The sequence below is a fragment of the Lichenostomus cassidix genome, chromosome Z (genome assembly GCF_008360975.1).
Source record: "Lichenostomus cassidix isolate B80296 chromosome Z, HeHo_3.0, whole genome shotgun sequence".
Lineage (NCBI taxonomy): Eukaryota > Metazoa > Chordata > Aves > Passeriformes > Meliphagidae > Lichenostomus > Lichenostomus cassidix.
In genome coordinates this window covers 43820497-43841946 of record NC_139511.1, presented here as the reverse complement: position 1 = coordinate 43841946, position 21450 = coordinate 43820497, and the positions used below count along the sequence as shown (strand labels likewise).

The 21450-nt window shown below is 45.1% G+C and overlaps 1 protein-coding gene across 1 annotated transcript; it reads left to right on the top strand.

Annotated features, from left to right (window-relative positions):
- Positions 1 to 16499: 16499 nt before the first annotated feature.
- On the top strand, positions 16500 to 21206 carry LOC146424795 (uncharacterized). The gene is made up of 3 exons (XM_085043450.1): positions 16500 to 16824; positions 17565 to 17733; positions 19117 to 21206. Exon 3 carries the CDS (start codon positions 20262 to 20264, stop codon positions 21204 to 21206), a length of 945 nt encoding a protein of 314 aa, XP_084899576.1. The 5' UTR covers positions 16500 to 16824; positions 17565 to 17733; positions 19117 to 20261.
- The last annotated feature ends 244 nt before the right edge of the window (positions 21207 to 21450 follow it).

Here is a 21450-nt window from a genome sequence, read left to right as displayed (position 1 = left end):
GAAATATGGCATTATTGCAGCAAGGACGGCAACCACAGTGGCTGGGCCTTGGCATGCAGGGAGACCTTTTGAGAAAGTGGTTCAATTGCTTTCAAATTCTGCCTTGCATTAATTCCTCAACCCCCGCCAAAGACCCTTCTCTCCCTCCCCACATACTAAAAACCCTGTTAATGCTGCAAGTTCTCTACCCTTGAACCTCCAGACAGGAGGACAATTGCTTTTTGTCCTCACTGCCAGAGCTATGCCAAGCTCATACTGTATCTGGAAGTTCAACTAGCATTTCAATGAGGGCAACTAAAAAAATAAAAGTCACTATCCGGTGAGAGACACTGAGAGCTGTTCTCTAACACTCACCCTAACCCATCAACTTAACCAGGGCAGTTTGGCCTAAGGGACCCTGCTCTCAGGTGGGATGCAGTATGAGCACTGCTAACACCACCTGGACACATACACAGCTCTGCACAGGCACACAGCTGCTAGAAACCTTCATGTAACAAAAGTGTACACTCAGGAAGAAAAGGCAGCTTACATCAGTAAGTGATGGATACCAAAGCTGTGTGCGAGTCACCCTCACCCTGAGCCTGAACTCTCCTAACTGGAGGGTTGCTCCCATGCTCCCCCTGCCTCCCAGACAACTCTGGCAGGGTGGCCAGGATGGGGGGACATTCCCTGCCCACACAGCATGATCTGAGATGCTCATCTCACAAGAAAGAACCACCAAAAACCAAAAGCCTTATGTCAGCATGGGCAGATGGGCTCACTCTCTTCCACCCATCCTAGCTCCCCAGGAGCAGTTTTCTGCCAGTGGTGCAGACCATGGTATGCCAGACTTGCACTGAAAGCACGTTTTCCCCTCTCCCTCACAAATCATGCTCACAAATTTTACCAGATGCTGCAAAGTGGCACTGCCCTCAGACTGAGATAAAAACGTCTAAAATGGAAAGGCCAGTTATCCCACCTAGAGCAGAACTTCAGCTGCTATCCGTTGGCTGGACAGCTGCTCAACTGCTTCAAGTTTTGGAGAACAAGACTATTATTAATGGAACAAAAAGAAAGGAATTACTAATGCTGAAGTGTGAAGCCTAAGATTATCTCAGAATAAAAGTGGGACGTTTGGTCAGATGTCTAAACATACACATACTTCTAAGAACTTCTAAGAAATCAAGTTTTCATGAAAATTCCAGTCATCTCTCCAAAAATCAGAAAGAACTGAGTCGGACATATGGCATCTCATCTAAAGTACGAAATATCTGAGAACCAGCACCAAAACCTTTATGTAAGAGGTTTCTATGATCCATGTTGGACAAGTTTTGTAGTGTTTTCATACATAGTTTAATAATACTCTCAGCTCCTTTTTCACCCTTTGTTAGAAAATGTCATTAACACACAAGTCCATTCAATAAACAATTACTTAAGTACATACATAAATACTGAGTAGCACAAATTGAGTATTGTTTATGTCACTTATGAGTAACAAATAATCTGAACCATATTATATTATATTATATTATATTATATTACATTGTATTGTATTGTATTATGCTGTTACCTAATGGTGATTCTATCTGCATGAGTGGTCATGGTGCCTTGCAAGACTTCCTGTACAAGCACATTAACCTATAAGGTAAAATTCTGCATCTTTGGCATAACTAGAGCCTTGGTCAATTTTCTTATGTACAGGAATATTGTCTGTGCATGGAAACATATATACATATAAAAACACATGTATAAGCACAGAAATTCAGGAAAAAAAGCCATCAAAACTAGTTAAATAAGCAAACTGATAATATATTGGTTTATGGGTTCCTCATATGTGACTGAATTTTAAGTTATTTATGACTTAAAATGTAAACAGTAATCAGTACAACTTCTAAGTTAGTATGGTATCACAACAATAAAATCATGTATCATAATTACTAGCACTTTTTACTTGGTTTTCGGTGATAGGAAAAAACACGTGCTGTATATAAACTGTGTATATGTATGATCAGATAGAAAGTGTGCATATATACAATCAAAAGGAAAGAAACACACTACTGATTCTAAGCAGAGATATATATGATGGGTGTGTGCACTTGACCCCTGCCCACATATGGTTTAATGGGGACTATAATACTTGAGCTTTTCACAGCTTCCAGACCAGCAAATGAAAACAGCAAACCTCAAGTGTAAAGCTGTAAACCACAGCATTTTGGGTTACACAACGGTGCAGTTTCTGTCCTCACTGCAGGTCACATCCTCAGCCTCACAAAGGCATGAATCTCTCTGTCTCCAATACAGTAAATTCTTTAAAAATTCACATGTGCTGATCTCAAATGCCCTGGACATAAACAGCAATGGCAACACCACAGATAAAATTCCAACATATTTCTTTTCTGTCAGTTTATATCACTTGCCAGATTTTGAGAATATTGGGGTAGCAGTGGGGGTGGGGGCAGCGTCTAGAAGCTGGATTTAAATGTCTGCCTAAATTAGAATTATAAAAGTGCTTGATCTTTTTCTTGTGATTCAACATTAAAATTGTAAGCGTTGCAGCTCAAAACTACTTCAGAGAATGTTACGAGTTAATCCTGTGTGTTTTGGCGCCTTTTCCCTGCCAGCTACTGCACTTTAGAGAAAAAAAAAAAAGGCTGGAAATCTTGTCTGTCCCGTCGCAAGTTCAATGGCAGCACTTTCCAGCAGCGGGAGGAGAAGATGGCTATGTTCGCAGAACTAATAATAATTCAGATCACGCCACATCGGCATCTTGTGTCAGAGTCGAAACTGGCTTCCCCGCCCCCTTCAACCTGAGAGCTGCCAAGTCCTCACACACTCCGCATTCAACCACAACTTAATGGATGGGATATTGTGCATTAAAATGTGGCCCAGACACATAGGGGAAGAGAGGACAAGAGGAAAAGCAGACAGACACACACGCACACACACATACAAACAGACACGCAAGAGAAAGGAATGAATTAAAATACACACACAGGTCCTACAACAAAACGGCAGTGAAAAAAGGGGGGAAAAAAGGAACAAAAAGAAACCCTCAAGAGTAACTTTAAAAAACAAGCCAGAAATGCCACCCTAACACTGCATCCTGCTATGTAGCATGAAAGAGACCAGCACAAGCCTCCAGACAATTTATCGAGCAGACGATACACAGCAGCAATGTCATTTCCTCAACATGATACATATAAATTGCAGTCCATTAACTACAAAAACCACTGAAACAGCCAGAGAGAAAATATTATATTCAAATGTGAGTAAGGAAGCAATTTCTACAGCAACAAGAAAGAGGGGAAAAGATCTATCTGTTAGGTAACAATAAAGTAGCATTTGCATTAATCCTTTCCAGCATTTAACTGATAGTTGTCAGCCAGAGAAAAAGGGGGAGGGGGAAAAACTTGAAGCAGGAAATGTGCCAAGTTCAGCACTTTTGGATGCAAACACCCATCAACTGATTTCTGGCATAAAAGTGTGACCCATATACAAAAGCTGCCAAAAAAAAAAAGCAAAATACAAAAAATCCACCACCAATCCACCACTTACATCTTATCCTGTAAAGCAGAAGTGGTATCAGCGTTTAAGAACAGGGTATAACATCCACTTTGAAACCACAGAGACACAATCTCAGCCTGGAGGAATTACAGAACAAGAGTCAACTGAGTTAAAATAATATAGATATGTAAAAATACAAATCACTTGAGCAAAATGTACCATTACAGTGTATTGTATTTAATAAATGAGATCTTGAAATCTGCAACACACCACTGGGCTTTTGGCTTCACATTTTACAGTATGCATATCAATTTTCTTAAGGTCTCAATGTGTTGGGGTCTTTGCTTTGATCTTGGCTTTTTGTTTGTATTTTAAACTTTTTTCCAGAAATTACCTTCTACCTTTTACTTCGGGATGGGGTGTCTGGGTTTGTTTTTATTATTATTATTATTATTATTATTATTATTATTATTATTATTTTATTTTGTTTGCTGTTGCTGGTTTGGGATGTTTTGTGGGATTTTTTTAGGGGAAGGGGGGGCGGGGATGTTCGTCTTTTTCTTCTTCTTATTATTATTTACTCAGGTTGACTATTTGCTTTGTCTTGGATTTATTTTGTTGCCGGCTTTTTGCCTGACACTGAACGGGATGAAAATTCTTGGAGCGAGCGAGGGGAAAGGCGTTAAAGTCACAGCCTGTGGGCAGAGTTGTTCCTCCTCCTCTTCCTCTCTTCCCAGTCTCCTTTCCTCTTTTGAGCCGCCAGGCTGGAGAGCACGTTTCAGTGGCGTCTAACTTGAACTCGGCCCAAGAATTCTTTCCCCCCCTCCCTCCCCTCCCCAGATTTCATGCTCCTATATACCCGCACACATTTAGATGCGTGTGTTTGCTGCAGGGACGCCTCTGCGCCTCCGCGCCCGCGTTCCTCCGCCGCCCCCGCCTGCGAGCGCGGAGCGGAGCGGCCGGGCACCCCAGTCTCCTTCCAGTTTCGGCCATGGGCTGCTCGGCCATGGGCTGCTCCTCCTCCTCCATCTCCCCATGTCCTCGCCGCCGCCGGCCCGCGGGAAGCGCGGCTCTCCGCTTCCGCCTGGCGGCTGCCGCACGCAGCGGGGCCGCCGCGGGCTTGGCCCTGTTACGGGCGAGTAACGTTCCAGTTTTGCCCTCTCAGGCCACGCTTGACGAGCGTGGTTCTTCGCCCATATTTTTCTTCTGAAAGGCTTTTGCAAGCAGGGTATGTAACTTCGTGGTTTCAGGTGGCACCTTTTATAAGCTATCACATCATACTGCTCTCTCCCTGTAGGATTTGCTCCACTCCAGAGGAATTGTTCTCCAGTCCAAACCCGAAGGCAGCAAGGCAACCTCACAGAGGAAGGATTTTATATCTAAAACTTCCTACACGATTAAAGCACTTACAATGAAATAAATAAAACTGCACGAGGTAAAAGTGCGTTGAGGAGTTTTAATCAATCAGATAAAAAATACATTCCTTCCTGTTAGAAACTGGCGAGTACAAACTGTAAAAAAATCTTCATAATTGCTTGGAGATCATTGCCGGGAGTATGGGGGCCTCTCAGGAAGACAATTTTCTCTTTGATTTGAGAAAAACAGTCTAAGCTGCTGAAAATGAAGTCTACTCTTAAAATGAAGTAGAAATTGCCATGAAATAGGAAAAAAAAATCTGAAACATGAGCTTTCAAACTTAAATCACTGCAGAGTTTTGCTTTATTTTTTAGAGCTTATCTTTATTTTTCTCATCTTTTTATAAAGAAGTCAAACCGAGAGAAAATTGGATTATGAATTTATCTGTTCAGTGAGCAGGGGAAATGATTGTTCATGCTATGTGTGGCAGATTTTGAAAACTTTACAGCAGCCAGTCAGTCGAGTGGAGAGCAGACCTTTCTCCATGCCAAAAGGAATCTGCAGGTGTTGATTTTCTAATTTTAGATGTTTTCCCCTTTTTTATAGAACAGAAGCTTTTATTCCGATAGTTGCACATGATTAACAATTTGTGCTGATGATCAATGCTTAACAGAGTTTTTGCAAGAACTTTGACAATATTTCATTTAGATTTGGAGGCTTTTTTTTTCCTCCTTAGGTTTGATTTTGATGTTGCTTTTGTGATTGCTGACAAAGATTCAATTTCTAGTAGACAGACACGTAACTCTCTGCAGTGTTCCCTGTTTTGTTGGTTGGTTGATTGTTGTTTTTGTTGAGTCTGTATATTTACTAAGCATGTGATTTAGCAAACAATTGCTTAATTGATTTATAGTAAATCAAATTACTAAAATAAAGGTGTCAGGAAAGAAATAAATACTTCAATCCTTTAGAAAGAAAAAATGTATTGCACAAAGCTGTCACACTTTATCAGTTTCGTTTAAACCTAGATGGTCATAAGCAACTTTAGTGAAAATATTTTTAAGTTCAAAAATTTTGTTATGTATCATTTCCACTGCTTCTGATTTCTGAGTTCTATAGCACTCACATGTTTTGATTATGGCTTTCTTTTCCATAAACGTCATCAAAGGCTCATATATTTTGTAACAGGCTGACCTTAAGTTCTGTTGATTCTGGATTTTTTTTTTTCTTCTGAGGTTATAGTATTACATACTTGATACTTTTTAACCTTCAGCATGGATAAAACAGGAAAAGACTGTAAACAGTTTTCTTCCATGGCTAATTGTTACCGTCAGTTACTCATCTGTGTATGAGTAGATAGAAATCTGAAGGAAGATAGACTCACTTGCAGAATTTCCATTAAAACAAATAACAAAGAATTATTTACATATTTTTAACAGAATTTGTGAGAAATATGATTTTTTTCAGATGCTAATGTAAATTTACTTTATTAAAATCTCTGTATATTCAAGGTTTGCTTCCTAATTGGCAGGTCAGGAAAATTCAATAAGTGCAAGGGAACCTGTTATATCAATCGTTCAACAGTCAAGTCTATGCAGTAGCACAGTCATGGGACAGACCAAGTGAACAAGGATATTGTTGAGCAACAGTGTGGTACGCAGGATCTTGGTATAGTTTGGCTGTGTGCATGAGGGGTTCAGCCATTCTTATTCAGACAGAACAACTGGGAAAACCACACAGCTTTGGATAAATACATCATTTTGCACATGTGAGAAAATGCTCTTGCACCACTAGCTTTCAAGTAGGAGCTTCCCACTTTTTACAGAAAGGCCACTGTAGTAAAAAGGTGCTGCTTCCTATTCCTGAGACAAGCCTTTCAGGTTTGTCTGAGCAGGGCACCATGAAAACTCCATGATCTGCACATGTGCACAACACTTGCTCATTACTTCTGGAAGTTCATACTTTTGCCACGCTGCTCTTTACAGGACCCCAGCCCCTCGGAGCCTCCTGCACAGTCTCCTAGCAACGAGGCAGAATTGTAACTCTCATTTTGGCACTGATGAAATGATTCCTTCTGCTGCTTCCCCCAGGCAAGCACTCTGCAGTCCAGGGTGAAATGCACTGGGCAAAGAGATGGGGAGTACTGGTCAGGAGGCTTGCAGAGGCTGATGTCAGTAGTTCCCTGTGTTGCCAAGCAAAGCCTGGAGTTCCCACCCTCTGTGGCAGGGTCAAGTGCCAGTTGTTTCCAGCCCTGCTCTGGCATATTAGGTAGGAGAGGATCCAAGCAGATTTCATCAAATTATTTCTACAACTATGTGACTTCAGCAAGCAGTAGCAAAGTTGTTGCAGTAGACCAGATTTTTCACTTTGGATAATAAAGCAACACAGGAAAAAGAATTATGGCACATACAGTTTTAGTCAGCAGCTAGTCTCCCTTTCCTTGTCCAGGAAACCAACTGCAGAATCCTGATGCACAACATCTCTTCCTGCCTAGTTAATAATCTCATACTGTGTACTTTAATTTGTTTAGACCTCTTCTTCTATTACAATATGGCAGAAACACTATCACAACAACACCACTCAGCCATATAATCACATCATTACCAAAATAAATTAAAATATTTGGAGATAAGTGAAACACGGAAAGGTAGAAAATCTTGTGTATGTTCTGCACAAGAGCCTTCAGCTCTTCTACTCTCCTTAATAATGGAGCAAAGTGTAATTTCTTCCTCTGCACCCTTGTTTCTCTCCATCAACAGGATTGCTAAGGAGCTGTAACATCATTGTTTTTAATAGGGGAAAAAAAAAGAAAAGTTGAGGCTTAATGGTAGCATTTAAATGGCATACAGAGCCCTTTGAGTTCACACCTCATTAAGGTGAACAGGAAGAGAAGGGGTGCACATCTTTGTTGTTACTTTTGCCTTGCAGCATTTTCAGCCAAGCTATGTGAACAGACCAGGAGCATATTAACTAACTTTGTAGTAGCCATATTTTTGTAGCAAGTTTGTTTTGTTTGGGTTTGGTTTTTTTTACGTTTAGAAATTACAGAACATTGTGAAATGAAGCCAGGGCAGGCCTTTAGAGCACAATTATTTTGGCTTCTTATTTTCTGCAAGCCAGTCTACCAGATCCAAATCTCCTTCTTTACCCAGTTAGGGGGGTCTCTTTTGACTGAACTTCACATGCCCCACTGTTTCAGAGATGAGTCCTATGGCATCAAAATTCACTTGGGAAAATATGGCTTGCCTTAGGCACAAGCATGCCTATCTGAGGTGACCAAATGCAGGTACTTTTGAAGACCTGCCACGTGGCCTATACTCCTGTAACAGACTTTAACTATGTTGCAGTTGCATAAGTGACTGGTCCTAAAGCAGATTTGGCACCAGGAACCCTCAGCAAGTTTGCTGACAACACCAAGCTGTCTGGTAGGGTCATCACACTGAAAGGCAAAGATGGCATCCAGAGGGACCTTGACAAACTTGAGAGGCCGGTATGTGCAAACGTCATGAAGTTTAGCAAGGCCAAGTACAAGGTCCTGCATCTGGAGTTGGAGCAATCCCAAGTACAAATACAAGCTGGGCGGAGAATGGATTGAGAGCAGCCCTGGGGAGAAAGACTCAGGGTGTTCATGGACAAGAAAGTCAACATGACCCAGAAATGTGTGCTTGCAGTCCAGAGAGCAAACCACATCCTCAGCTGCATCCAAAGCAATGCAGACAATGGGTCAAGGGAGGTGATTCAAAGCAATGCAGACAACAGGTCAAGGGAGGTGATTCAAAGCAATGCAGACAACAGGTCAAGGGAGGTGATTCAAAGCAATGCAGACAACAGGTCAAGGGAGGTGATTCTGCCTCTCTACTGTGCTCACGTCAGACCCCACCCAGAGTGCTGCATTCAGCTCTGGTATCAACGTAAGAAGGACATGGACGTGTTGGAATGAGTCCAGAGTAGAACCACTGAGTTGATCACTGGACTGGAGCATCTGTCTTATGAAGACAGGCTGAGAGTTGGAGCTGTTCAGCCTGGTGAAGAGAAGGCTTTGGGGAGACCTAATAGTACCTTCCAGTACCTAAACAGGTCTACAAGAAAGCTGGCAAGGGACTTTTCACAAGGGCATGTAGAGATAAGATAGGTGTGAACAGCCCTAAGCTGAAGGAGAGTAGGTTTAGGTTAGATATTAGGAAGAAATTCTTTACTATAAAGGTGGTGAGGTACTGGCATATGTGCCCAGAGACATTGTGGACTCCCCATACCTGGAGTAGGCTGGATGGGGCTCTGAGCAACCTGGTAAAGTTCCCTGCCCATAGCAGGGGGAGATGATCTCTAAGATCCCTTCCAACCTAAACCATGGTATGATTCTATGATTTCTGACCATGTCTTCCAAGGCTTTTAGCACTTATCAGATTGAGAGCATGATTCAAAAGAGTCAGAGTAAGAACTTCTGTGAAAAAGTTCTTTTAGCCTGCTAACCCAGCTTCTCACTTTCATTTCTGTCCTTTTCTTTTACATCAGACTGAACCTGGATCAACCATTCATGAATGTGTCTTTACTGTTATCATAGAAAGAGAGATTAGGGAAGGCAGTAAAGCTTATTTTCATGCCAACATCTGACTTTACTCTGGGATCTCCAGGATAATGGAAGGAGAGCTTATTTCTGCTGATGGAGCCTCATGTGACAGACTGGCAGACTTAGTGTTTGCCGCAGTCATTGTGAGTTGTCCCATAGGCACACCAGCATGACAACTTGTGCAAAAGGAATGTATTCTCTCAGCATGTAGTCTTGTGATATTCAACATTTCTGCATGAAAAAAATATGCATGAGTATTGACCATAAACTTTTCTTGCCCCTATCTCCAGGACTACCCTGCAGGGCAGATGTTTTCATCCAGACTGAATGATTTTGACACCTGGTGGCTTTTTTGATCCTGAGTTCCACAGGTCTGTGTAGTTTTGGTGTTATCAAGGCAGCTGAAAATCCTGTGGTAGCAAAGATTTTTACATGATTGATGATTTTGTTCATCTTGCTGGTGTGCTTAATATAATAGCTAAGGTTTAAAAGAATGGACTTCACAAACTGCTCTGCAGACAATGTTATTACTGTGGATATACAGCACTTTACCAATCCCATAGGATATCTAACTGTCTCAGCCTGAAAGACAACAAAGTTTTCTGTCACCCAGAGAGTAGAAAGATGACCAGAATGCTGCTGTCCCAGAGATGACATTCACCAGTTTGAATAGCAAGAATTTTACTCCCTTACAAGAATACAGACATTGACAAGATGAATATGTCATTTTAAGAAACACCTTTTGCCCCCTACTTGTACCCAGCAGAAGATTCTCAGCTGGTGGAGAGTGGTAACGTGTGAACTCAGCAAGCTAAAGAAAAGGCAGTTGATCCTACTTAATAATTTCTGAATAAAAGCATGGCCAGTGTCATTTCTACTCCTGCCTTCTGCAGTGTCCTGCACAACATCTCTAAGGAAGAGGACCTCCAAGGCTCTCCAACGGTATTCAAGGCAAAGTGGACCTAAAATAGGTGGCTAGCTAGTGTGCTTGTCATTAGTGGGGCAAGACCCAGTAAGCAGGAAAAGAACTAAAGGAAAGCATTCTCTTCAGTGTTTTGTAATATGCAAGAGAAAATTTCATGCTACAGAAACACAGTGGGATATGGCAGTCTTCTCCAGCACCCATGGATGTGTTTTCCATGGTTTTTTTGACTGTCAGGCAACTGAATATGTTAGAGTCTTTCTAATTTCTTCTTCCCTCCTGCACATTCACAAGCCTGGGAATACCTGTGAAGATTGTCGAACTGATTTACTAAATAATTTTTTATATTAAAATGAAATAAAAATATTACAAATAATCTGCTGTATAAGCACTTTTAGAACCATCACAGGCACTCCAGCTGCTTATAATAATGATTTTTAAAGATGCAAATTTGCAGTGCCAGTAAGCGCTGGCAATACAGTCACAGTGGTGGCTGGGAACGAGTTTTGGAGGATACTATTTCCCTTTCACCACACACACAGTGCACTCTGTGGGAACAGAGTGAATGGCGAGCAGCACCTAATTCCAGTCCTGAAAAAACTGAAAATCTTGTACTCTCTGGTGACTGCACTAGCTGTGCAAGAAGACAGTGTGCAAGAGAGGGCACTGGTGAAATACCAAAGCTGGTTATGCTTCAGGAGTGGGAACCCTTGCCTTGGAAACCATGGGATAAGTCACTGCGCCTTTCTCTCTTATCTGTGTGTGCTCTTCTAGTCCTGCTCAGAGAGGTAGAGAGGTCATTTTACCCTCTCCCTTTTCACTAGCTTCGTTTTTTTTTAGTTTTGGTTTTGGGTTTGGGTTTGGTTTGGTTTGGTTTGGTTTGGTTTGGTTTGGTTTGTTAGGCTTTGCTCTTCCTCCCTTTATTGGCTTAAATGTTCATCCAACTAATGTCCAGAGCTGAAGCATACTTCATGCCCATATGAGCTCTTTCATTATACTCTGTTGATTCTGCTTTGTTTATTGACTCAGTCTTAAGAGGAGGAAAGTTTCTTCAGGAAAAATTATGAGCATATATCTTGTCCTCAAGTTAAAAAAATAAGACTATCTCCTTTATATTTTGTGACATGGCAAGACCATAGACCTCTTCCTTTATCCCTGCCTTTTGGCCCATATGTCATCTGCTTGCAATCAAGTTCCCAGTTCCTGAGTGCATTATGGGGGGACTTAAGGTTAGTTTCTTAAGTGACTGGAAAGAGAAGTCAGGGAAAATCAACTGAGCGGTCATTCTAAGGTGTTTGTAAAGAGAGATTACAGTAAGAAGACGAGTAAATTTCTCATGTAAAAATCCCCGTCTGACACCACATGAGCATCACTTAGTGAAGAGCATACCATGGCAGAGAAAGGGCTAGGGAACTATGGGAACTTCGTTCTGGCCAAGAAGCCTACTGAATGTTGGTATATTAATCTTTAAATCCTAAAGGCAAACACTGGCATCCTGGATAGGGCAGGGGGGCTTTTTAGGCAGGCATTGACACAAGGCTAAGCTAATCCCAGACTGACAAATTTACTCACTCCTTCTCTCCTAGGATGTGAGGTTGTGAATGGACAACCTCCAGGAAGCCAAATTCCACAGCCTTGGGTGGAGATTTTTACTACATGCAAACATTGATGATCTATAATCTGGACTTGGAGACAACGTCTCAGAAGTATAACTCTGTGCTGTTGGAGTGGTGTTAATGACAGAGAGCGCTGTCTGCAGAAACAAGAAGCTAGAGTTGCTAAATGAAAACTCTCAGCTTCTCTTTGAAAAATAAAATATGTAGTTTGAAAGCAGGTATTTTGGGCAGTCATGTGGGCTATTCAAGCTCACCAGAGTCACAGCTGTGCAGGTGCACAGCAAAGTGTCTTGTTGCTGTATTTTGCTGCACTGGATTTATAATGGCACACCCTGAAATCATACAAAGCTTTCTTGTCTTCATCACTGAACATGCCCCACTAACAGTGTTGATTTTCCATGTAGCTACCAAAATGAAACTGTAAACCATGATCACATCAGGGAGTAATCAAACCCCTTGATGAGCCTGGTGTTGTCAAGATCTGGTTAGCCTCAGCAGCATGTCCAAGGTGAGACAAGCAGGTAAAAATAGCATGAGCTACATGACAGGAGATTACATGTGCATAAGCCACAAGTGACCACAGGTAATTTGTGTTGCATAGAGGTAAGCCACAGTAATGAAGAGGAGTTGAACAATACAGGCTCAGGGAACAGCAGTGCAGCACTGAGGAGCTACCAAAGCGTGGCATAACAGTTTTGAACTTTGGCAGGAGCCGCTCACTACAGTGAGCCTCTCAGAGACAATTTTAAAATGAAACCCATATCCTGCCTCTAACCAACAGCTGGACAAGCAATCCTGTCTCTCATGTACATGTAAGTTCAGAGTGAAAAAAATTACTTGGAAGTATTTAAGCTAAAATGTAAGTCCTGCTTCATACTTTAAGAATACAGTGACTTTTCTGAAAGACTTGGTTTTGTGTGCAGAGGAAAACTTCCTGGCATGTTAATATTTTTACTAGAAACAGGAAATTTGAGTTCCAAAGGTGACATTTTTAGAGCACTTTGAACATATGGAAAACAAGGCTATCATGGAACTTCTCTATAGCTTAATCATACCCAGTAGTTCTGTGAATACGCTGGATACAGAGATGTGTGCACTCAAGTTAATAAGGTAAGACTATTAATCTTTCTGTTAATTGGCTGAACTGGTTAATGAAATAATATATTTTTCAGTACAATATGTATCAATGCAAGTAAGTAGTGAAGCAGGGCACTACTGAGCTCTTGAGTAGAGGAAGCAGAGAAAGTCAGAAGAAGGTGTGACTGCCAGCAGCAGGAGGTGATTGTAGGCCAAGAGCAGCTCAATTTGACTAGGGTGAGGAAAGGCAAGCCTTGTCACAAGAATGGTACTGATTGCTAAGGCAAAACCAAATCAAGTTTTACCTTTTTCATTACCCTCCTAGGCCACAGCACCACCATTTTTATCATAACCCCTCCCTGTCTTCCGTCTTCTTGCTGAGCCAAAGAAAGGAAAATATGTTTGGAAGTAGGAGGAGTTGAAGAAGCAGAAAGGTGTGTAAAGGCCATGAAGAAAGGTCTATCAGATATCACAGTGTGTGAAGGAAAGTAATACATGAGCCTCTCCAAAGAGGCAAAATTAACTTACAGCCCATAAGTAGAAATACTGTTCATTTTTCAGTAAATAATGTATTTTGCATAAATGCGTACGTTCATACTCTATAGAGGTATGTTGGAGGAAAAAAAGCAAGCAGTGCATTTCCATTATAATGTTACGTGGTGTCTTCTTCTGCACCAATTAGGGGAGTTTCTTTTTTCCTTTATGGTTTTGCCTTCCCTCGCTGAACCACATCCTCTCTTGTTTTCTGTGAAATTTTGACAGATAAAGTTTTCTGAGAAAACTTGGGTTTCTTTGTTTCTGGTATGCATTGTGCCTATAAATCTCATGGCCTTTTAAATATAGGAATAGGATTTGTTTAAATGTCTTTTTTCATTGCTACGCTCTATTCAAGACTGAGCTGTGATTGTGGAATGGAAAACATTAGAAATAGGGCTCCTCCAGCACGAGCAAAGCTGCAGCTTGTCCTAACATCTCTCTGTAAAGGCAGGATGAAGATTAAACCCAGACCACACCAGCAGGCCACAGCACCATCCTTAATCCAGCAGTGCCCACAGAGAGAGGTCTGTCCTACCTAAACTGCAGTTCAGACCCAGGTGATCCCTTGCCCATGCTGGGCAGCTGCCCCAGGGCTCAGTGCAGGTCACTGCCCCCTATGGCATGGACCACAGTGGTGGCCACTCTCTTTTAGCCCAGGGGAGTCAGGGCAAGCAACTGCAATGGGAAAGGCCCCTTGGCAGCCAGTGTGGGGCTATCTGCTGTGCTGCCTCCTGTTGCCCCACACCTACCACCACACAACCAGCAGGCAGCTGGAGCAGAGGCAACTACAGAACAGTGGGACAGGGAAGACATGACACCCATGGGCTCCTTTTCTTCCCCTGCCAGGAGCACTCACTTAGCATCTCTTTTCTCTTTCTTTCTTTTTTTTTTTTTTAATGTTTGATTTAATTTTATTGTATTTCCTACAATGTGGGAGGGAGCTGCAGCCAAAAATAATGCTGCCAAGCCAAGGGGATTGGCACACACTGCCTGGAGTCTGCAGCAAGAGCAGAGGCTTTAAATAGACTGAGCTCTGGCTACAGGCTGCTCCTGGAGGGCTGGCAGTCTCACTCCAGTGAGCAGAGATGCCAACTGAGGGTGCAGGATGAGCTGCACCTCTCTGTCCCTGTACCTGTGGGTGTTTTAGCCCCATATGTGTTCAGCTCCCTCACCACCCCTAGCTCCCTGCTCACCCCCAGGGCACACTGTTGGGCTGCAAAGGCTGGCAGTGCAATCCATCCCCTGGAAATAACTCTACAGTTACTAGAAATCTGTCATCAGTAAAGCTGTGGTGGTCTGGTGGCAGCACATGTGCATGGTGGGGAAGCCTCCCCTCCAAGTGTTACACGTGTGAAATGCCAAATGTGGTGAGAGCTAGCCCAGTGAGGAGGTATTGGGATGGCTCCACAACCCTACTGCCACAAAAGCTGTGCAGTACTGTTGTTTCATTAGACATTGACCGCTGGTGAATTTTTCAAGATAAAGCAGATACACAATTTCTGTTTCATCATCCTTTCCCCAAACCAAAAGTAATGCCTGTGAACAACCCCTTACCACAGCTAATTAAACAAAAAACTCAAAGCCTGGCAAGCCCAGTCAACTCTCCCCCTTGGATGAGAGTACCATGGAGGCAGGGTGACGAGCTCCGTTTTGTAGCATTGAACGATAAAGCTGCCTCCTGCCACTGTGCAAGACGTAGGAAAAGAGCTCCTCTGAAGCCAGTAGAGTTCTTCGGTGTTTGGGAGTATCTCCCTTTGCCTAGCGCTTGTCGTGCAAAGAAAGCACGAACTCCTGCAGAGCTGCGGTTCTGAAGGTCTGTTTTCTCCTTTGGATTTCCTCCTGCCTCTCAGCCCTTATTTCCTCAGCACCCTGTGTTTCTGTCTCGCAGCAGCTGCCGATGACTTCTCTCGCCTGCGGGGAGAGGCCCCCTCCGCCCTCCCCTCGCCCCGTCCCCCACGGGGCCGCTGGGGCCACCGGGGCCACCCGTTCTGGGGCGCTTGAAGGGAGGCGGGCGGCCACTCCGGGCAGCATCTTTCCGCACTGTTTTGCGGCCTCTCGCTGCTTCCTCTTCGCACTCTCGCTGCGAGGCAGCTTGGCATGTCCCTCCTTGCGCTTTCTAAAGGCTGCCTGCGCAACGAAAGTCACTTTCTCCGCTTGCTAGTTTCGTTCCCTAACTTCGGATCTACTTCCCCCTCACAACCTCAATCTCCCAAATACACGGACTCCAAAAATGTTTCGCTTTCTCCTTGTTTCACCCGGTATATGCATATTTCCTTGACTCTTTTTGTCTTTATTATCCTCCGTCCTGAGAAAAAAAGCATTATTTTCGATCCAATACCATTATCTTAAGTAGTATGAAGAAGACAGCAGTTAACGTGAATAAATACTTAGGATACAGCAGACATATGTTGGCCATTTCCTCTCTAACATCCGAGTGTTACTTTTACGGCGGACGGCAGCACCACTTACGCGTGTTCCAAAGACAGGATACTCTTTCTCTGAGAGAGTACCGTCTAAGACAGAGCAGGTAGGGGCGCCGCTCCCCCTCTTTTAAAGACCCGACTGTTTCTTTTTCGCTCTCTCGCCGATGGGTACAAAAAACAAGGAGGGAACAAGGAAATGTCCAGACTCTTAGGCTTCACTAGATGGAAAGAAAAAAAAACAAAAAACCAAAAACCCCAAAACAACCAAACCAGAAAAACCCAAACAAAACAAACAACAACAACAAAAATCTACCCTTCACTAGCGTCTTAGGTAGCGTTAGGAAAGTTTCCACTCACAACGGCAGCTGCGAAGTTGGCTGATGGATCGACTGGTATTTATGGCTAAAATTCACCTATTTAAAGCTGAATTAATGAATGCGCCGATCCTCTACCGCCACCGCCCTGCTCCCGAAAAGAGCCCACCCAAACAAACAGCGAACTGGCTTGGTTCGCCGCCGCGAAGCCCGAGCATAGCAAGAGCATCGGCAGCAGTGGAGCGGTGCTTGGCTTTTGTCTCCATACGCTTTCTTTCTTGCCTTCCAAACTTTTGGACGCTCGCTCCGAGCTGTATTTATAGACCTGGAGCCCACGGCTGTATTCCTCCTTGTGCCTGCTTTGGCTCGGGCTTAAGTCACTGGCGGGGAAAATAAAAAAGGAGGCAGGCAGGCGGGCAGACAAACGGGAGGACAGAAGGGGGAAAGAGCTGAAAGTCCCGCAGGCGAAGGGAGGCTGGGGCAGGCGGCCAGAGATGCGGGACTCCCCTTGCTTCTGGCGGGCGAGAGACAGGTAACGGGTAAAGTCCGGCCCCGGCTCTCTGGATAGGGAGAGGAAAGCCTCTGGTCCCCGGGACAGGGGGACGCCAAGACTGCCGCCCCATCCCGATGTGGGGACCTCAGAGGAGCCGAATGAGGGAGAGCTTGAGTTTGTGTCCGGAGGAGGGGGGAGAGGGGGGCACACACCACGCAAAGTTCGTGTCGTAGGACCAGGTGAAAATAAAGCGGGTACAAGGGGAGCGAGGCTGTCGTCCACTGCCGGGGAGACTGGGAAGCCGGAGGGAGCTCCGACCCGCCTGGGTGAGGCGGGCGGCGGCCCCGGAGGCCGGCAGCTGGCGGGGGTGCCAGGGCTGGAGGGACGGCGTAGCTGAGCTGGGATGCTTGAGGGCTGCGGCGGGAGCCGCGGGGCATCCCGGCAGCGCGCCCCGGGCAGCGCAGCTCTCCGCGGCCGCGGGCGCTGTGCGGAGCTACTGGGGAGCAACGCCGCTCCGCTGGGCTGCCGCCGGCTCTTTTAATACGACGTCTCTATTGTGCTTTAAACATTCAAATCCAAAAACAAACCTCACTCACTCATGAGAAAAGGGAAGTAATAGCTATCTGGAAACACGCTTATTGGAAAAGAGGAAAGCTTTCCCTGCCTGCAGAAAAAGTGATTGGGGGATTAAAAACGTGGGTGTTAGGGGTTCTGATGGTGTTGCTTTGCTTTTATTTTCTCCTACGGTCTGCAAGTAAAGAAGCTGTCTTTTCCCACAGGGTGGATGCTGAAAGTCTCTAACCAAATATCCCAGTAACGTGGATGGTGTAATCATCATGTTGTTAAGCATTTCCTTATTGACGTGCACCACATTTAGCCTCTAATTTCCGAAATGTATGTCAAAACAGTTTCTCAGTTTCTGACATATTTAGAGAGCCTGTCCTGCAGGTAAGTAAAACGTGAGGCTATGGAAAGAGCTTGCTTTGGGGCTGAAAATGAGACTTTCAGGTTTGGCTTCGAGTAGCAGAACGGCTGGAGCAGCATTACACTTGGCTGTGCAGTTTGGCATTACTATGATCTTGTTCAAACGCCATGTTCTGATGTGCCATAAGGAAGGTATCAGATTATTAAATCTCCCAACAACCCATCAAATCCCGTTCAAAGCATCGGCTCTGGACTCTGGGGGATTTTTTTTTTTTGTTTTTTTGTTTTTTTGGTTTTGGTTTTTTTTTTTTGTTTTTTTTTTTGGAAGCATTGACACTTCGGAACTTTCACCCTTCCCACTCCAGGCAGATTTTTCTGTTTGATTACATTAATAATCTGATTTCTATTTGCCCTTCCAAATGGGAAAATCAACCCCCTTCCAACACGGGGAGGGGCTGTTATTTTTAGTTCGTTAGCTGGAACAAAATGTTCCAACACTCTCTGCTTTGAACCTCATTGCGGTTTGACTACTCTTTGATATATAAAACTGTCGGTTATCCTTGTCAAAGTACCTGTTATAGGAAATGGCTTCCTTAGCTTGGCAAATCACTCTGAACCAAGTAGCATTTGCCTAAGTAAAGAAACATTTATAGTATTGCACGGAAATACCCGATATATTAAACTGATAAATCTACTGTAGGTGCTACACTTATGATGTTATTAACGGTGTGCCCAGCTATCAAAATAAGCGAGAAGTGAACAAAATATTCCTATATCTTCTTGTCTCCTCGATAGATATATTTGGTCGGCACTTGCTGAACAGTTGGGGTGAGTTCCATATGCACTTCATAAACAGCACTAAAAATGCGAGTCCGATTCAAATATCATTTAAACAGCCCTGCCCACCACCACCCCACCCCCCCCCGCCGCGTTTCGGTAACAGAGTACTTGAAATTACGTTTAAATGTTCTTCCCCCCTGCCCCCTCCCTCCCGCGTCCCCGGAAGGGTTCAAGTTGACATTACTTCTGTGTCCATTTTAAAAACCTGTCTCTGTATTTAGCTACAAACTGTCCAACATAAACTCAAATAGTGTTATAAAGGGATATAACAAAGAAGAAGGGAAGGGAGAGGGAAGAAGGGAAATATGCTTATGTCAAGTGATGCTTCCTAAAGAGTGAATTACAGTAATCGAGACTTTAAAAGCTGGTGTCCTTGAGATCATAATGCTGTACGCATTTGTATGCATGCATAGGTACAGTCTGAGGTGCAGAAGTTACAAAAGGAGTTTTGAATTTCATGGCTGCAGATTTAGAAATATCTTTTATCAGTTGCTTCTGGATGTCCGCATGTGTTAGCAAAACCACTGCACTGAATCAAGTGCCTGAAAACTGTGATCTTCTTCACAGGATTTTCTGTTACTGGCAAAGTATCGCCGGGTAGATGCCCTCCTTGGCCAGGGGCCAGTGACTGAACGAAGTCAAGTGAAAAAAATAAGTGCAAAGTAGTCTTCTTTGCAAAAAGAGGGTGAAATGTGCCTATGGGGAGCATCTAGAAAAGACAAAAATCCGAGTTTTGCAGCTCCAAATCATTACATTCTCGGCAACAGAACACCATCATTACTCACGAGCAAAAGGGGCAAAATCCTCCTCATATAATGATTATTGTTATGACAAGGAGCAATAACGTCTTTGTTAAAAAAAATACTGTTTGTTGTGAAGAAATTGGGTGAGCAGCCATCCAGATAAACATTCCCTGCGCCTAACAAGCCTACTGTCTTCTTAATGTTTTGTGTGCTGTTAACCACCCGTCCTTTTCAACCGTTGTGGGTTTTTTCCTTGTAATTATGCACATTGTTTCCCACTTACCCTAATTTCAGCACTAACGCTCCGAAAATGCATAGAGAAGTAAAAGAAAGGCTATTTCCCCCTGCTTGTGCACATAGATAAATTCGATACCTATTATTACTGTACAGTAACATTTTCACGTGATTCTGTTGAGCCTACTCAGATATTAGAGCCTCTAATTCCTCTCCATTTTTAATGCATATGACTTGGTTTTTTGTGGTTTTTTGAAGAACAGCAATCAATTCCTTTTTTGCAGTGCAACACTGACGTTTCTCAAGTTAGACGCTTTTTATTAGTACCTCTATTTACCTCGCTGTTCCAACATCCCGCGGGACCGGGGTATTTAAAACAAGAGGACGTGCACACGCCCAGGGAGCCACGGAGAGCACCGAGAGCTCAGGGGCAGCGGGGGTCCCGCCGCGGCACCGCCCGAGCAGTAGCGGCAGCTCCGGCACGGACCGAGGGCTGCAGCCCGAGCCGGTGCTTCTCAGCGAGGGCAGCGCCAGCGCAGGCACTCGGCAGCACCGCGTTCTTCGCAGAGGCAGCCTCACACGAACGTAAAGCCCCCTTAAAGAGGCTAAATACAAAGCAAGGAGTCCACAAACATTTTTTGGGGATGATGGGTAGCGGGAGGACCCGGGTATCCTGTGCTCGCCACGGGAGCCTTCAGGAAGCTTTATTTCAATTCTGTGTCGTGCTCGCTGCCGATGACCTGGGCGCAGGCGGGCCGGGTTTGGCCAGGGCGATGGGCCCCGCGCACCACCTCGCCCTCCCTCCCGTGCCTCCGCGAACACCTTCCCTCGTACACACAACCTCCGCCTCCGGGAGCTTGGGGGAATCCTCCTCAGACCTTACAGACCACCGCCCGCCGACTCAGGCCGGCGGGATTCCTGCGGTCTCTGCGGCTGACCCGCCAGCGGGTCCATCCGCCCCCGGGCACGGCGGAAGCTCGGCTGTCGCTGGGCAGCAGCTCAGCCCTGCTTTTCATCCATGGACCATCTCGAGGCTTTCCCGCATTTATTCTTGGACGCAGGCGGACTCAGACCTCGCTCCCGAAGCGGGAGGGCGAGCGGCAGCGTTTTCCGAGGGGGGGCCAGCGGCAGGCGGTCCCTCAGACGGGGCTGGAGCACCGGCCGCCCCGGGGGTCTGCGCTGCACCCCTCCTCCCCCCCACCCCAAAACCCACCTGCCGCCTTCCCCCGCAGCGCCTTGACCGCCGGCGCGGCCTCGGCCGGCATTATTTTTAGGACGCCCCAGATTTCCATTCCCCTCGGGAAAACATCCCCCGATGTGGTCAGAGGCCCTCGGTGCCCCGCGGCGGCCTGCGACAGCCCCGAGCTGCCACGCGCGGCGAGGTCGCCCCCGCAAGCTCCGGGCGCGGCACATGCTGGACCGCGCAGCGCTGCGCGGCCCCTGCGCGCCCCCTTGCGCCGTCCGCCCGCGGCTCTGGGGCTGGGAGGGTCGGGCCTCTCGGCCGCGGGGCTGCCCTGCCTCTCTGCCCACCTCCCTTGCCGCCCGGGCGTGCGGCGCAGGGTCCGCCCGTGTCCCCTCGGGCCACAGCAGCTCCCCAAGGCAGCGCCGTGGGGTGTCTCTGTGCCGTCCCTCAAACGCTGGCTCGCCAAATTGTGCGCGCTGGCTCGCCGGACACCATAAGCCTCCCTTTATGGAGGGGAAGCAATGGAAAAATTACTAAATTTAAAAGCTCTGCTTGAAATAATTAAAATCTTGTTCTGCTCTGGTCTCCTGAGTACTGTACAATAATGGCTATGGACACAAGTTTGTATTGAGTCTCCAGAATTCACCTTTGTTTTTAATTAACTGAGACCTGGTGAGTGCTTAAAACTGTTGACTGGTATCACTGCATGCTGCTTCTTCATTAAACAACTGAAAAATAACG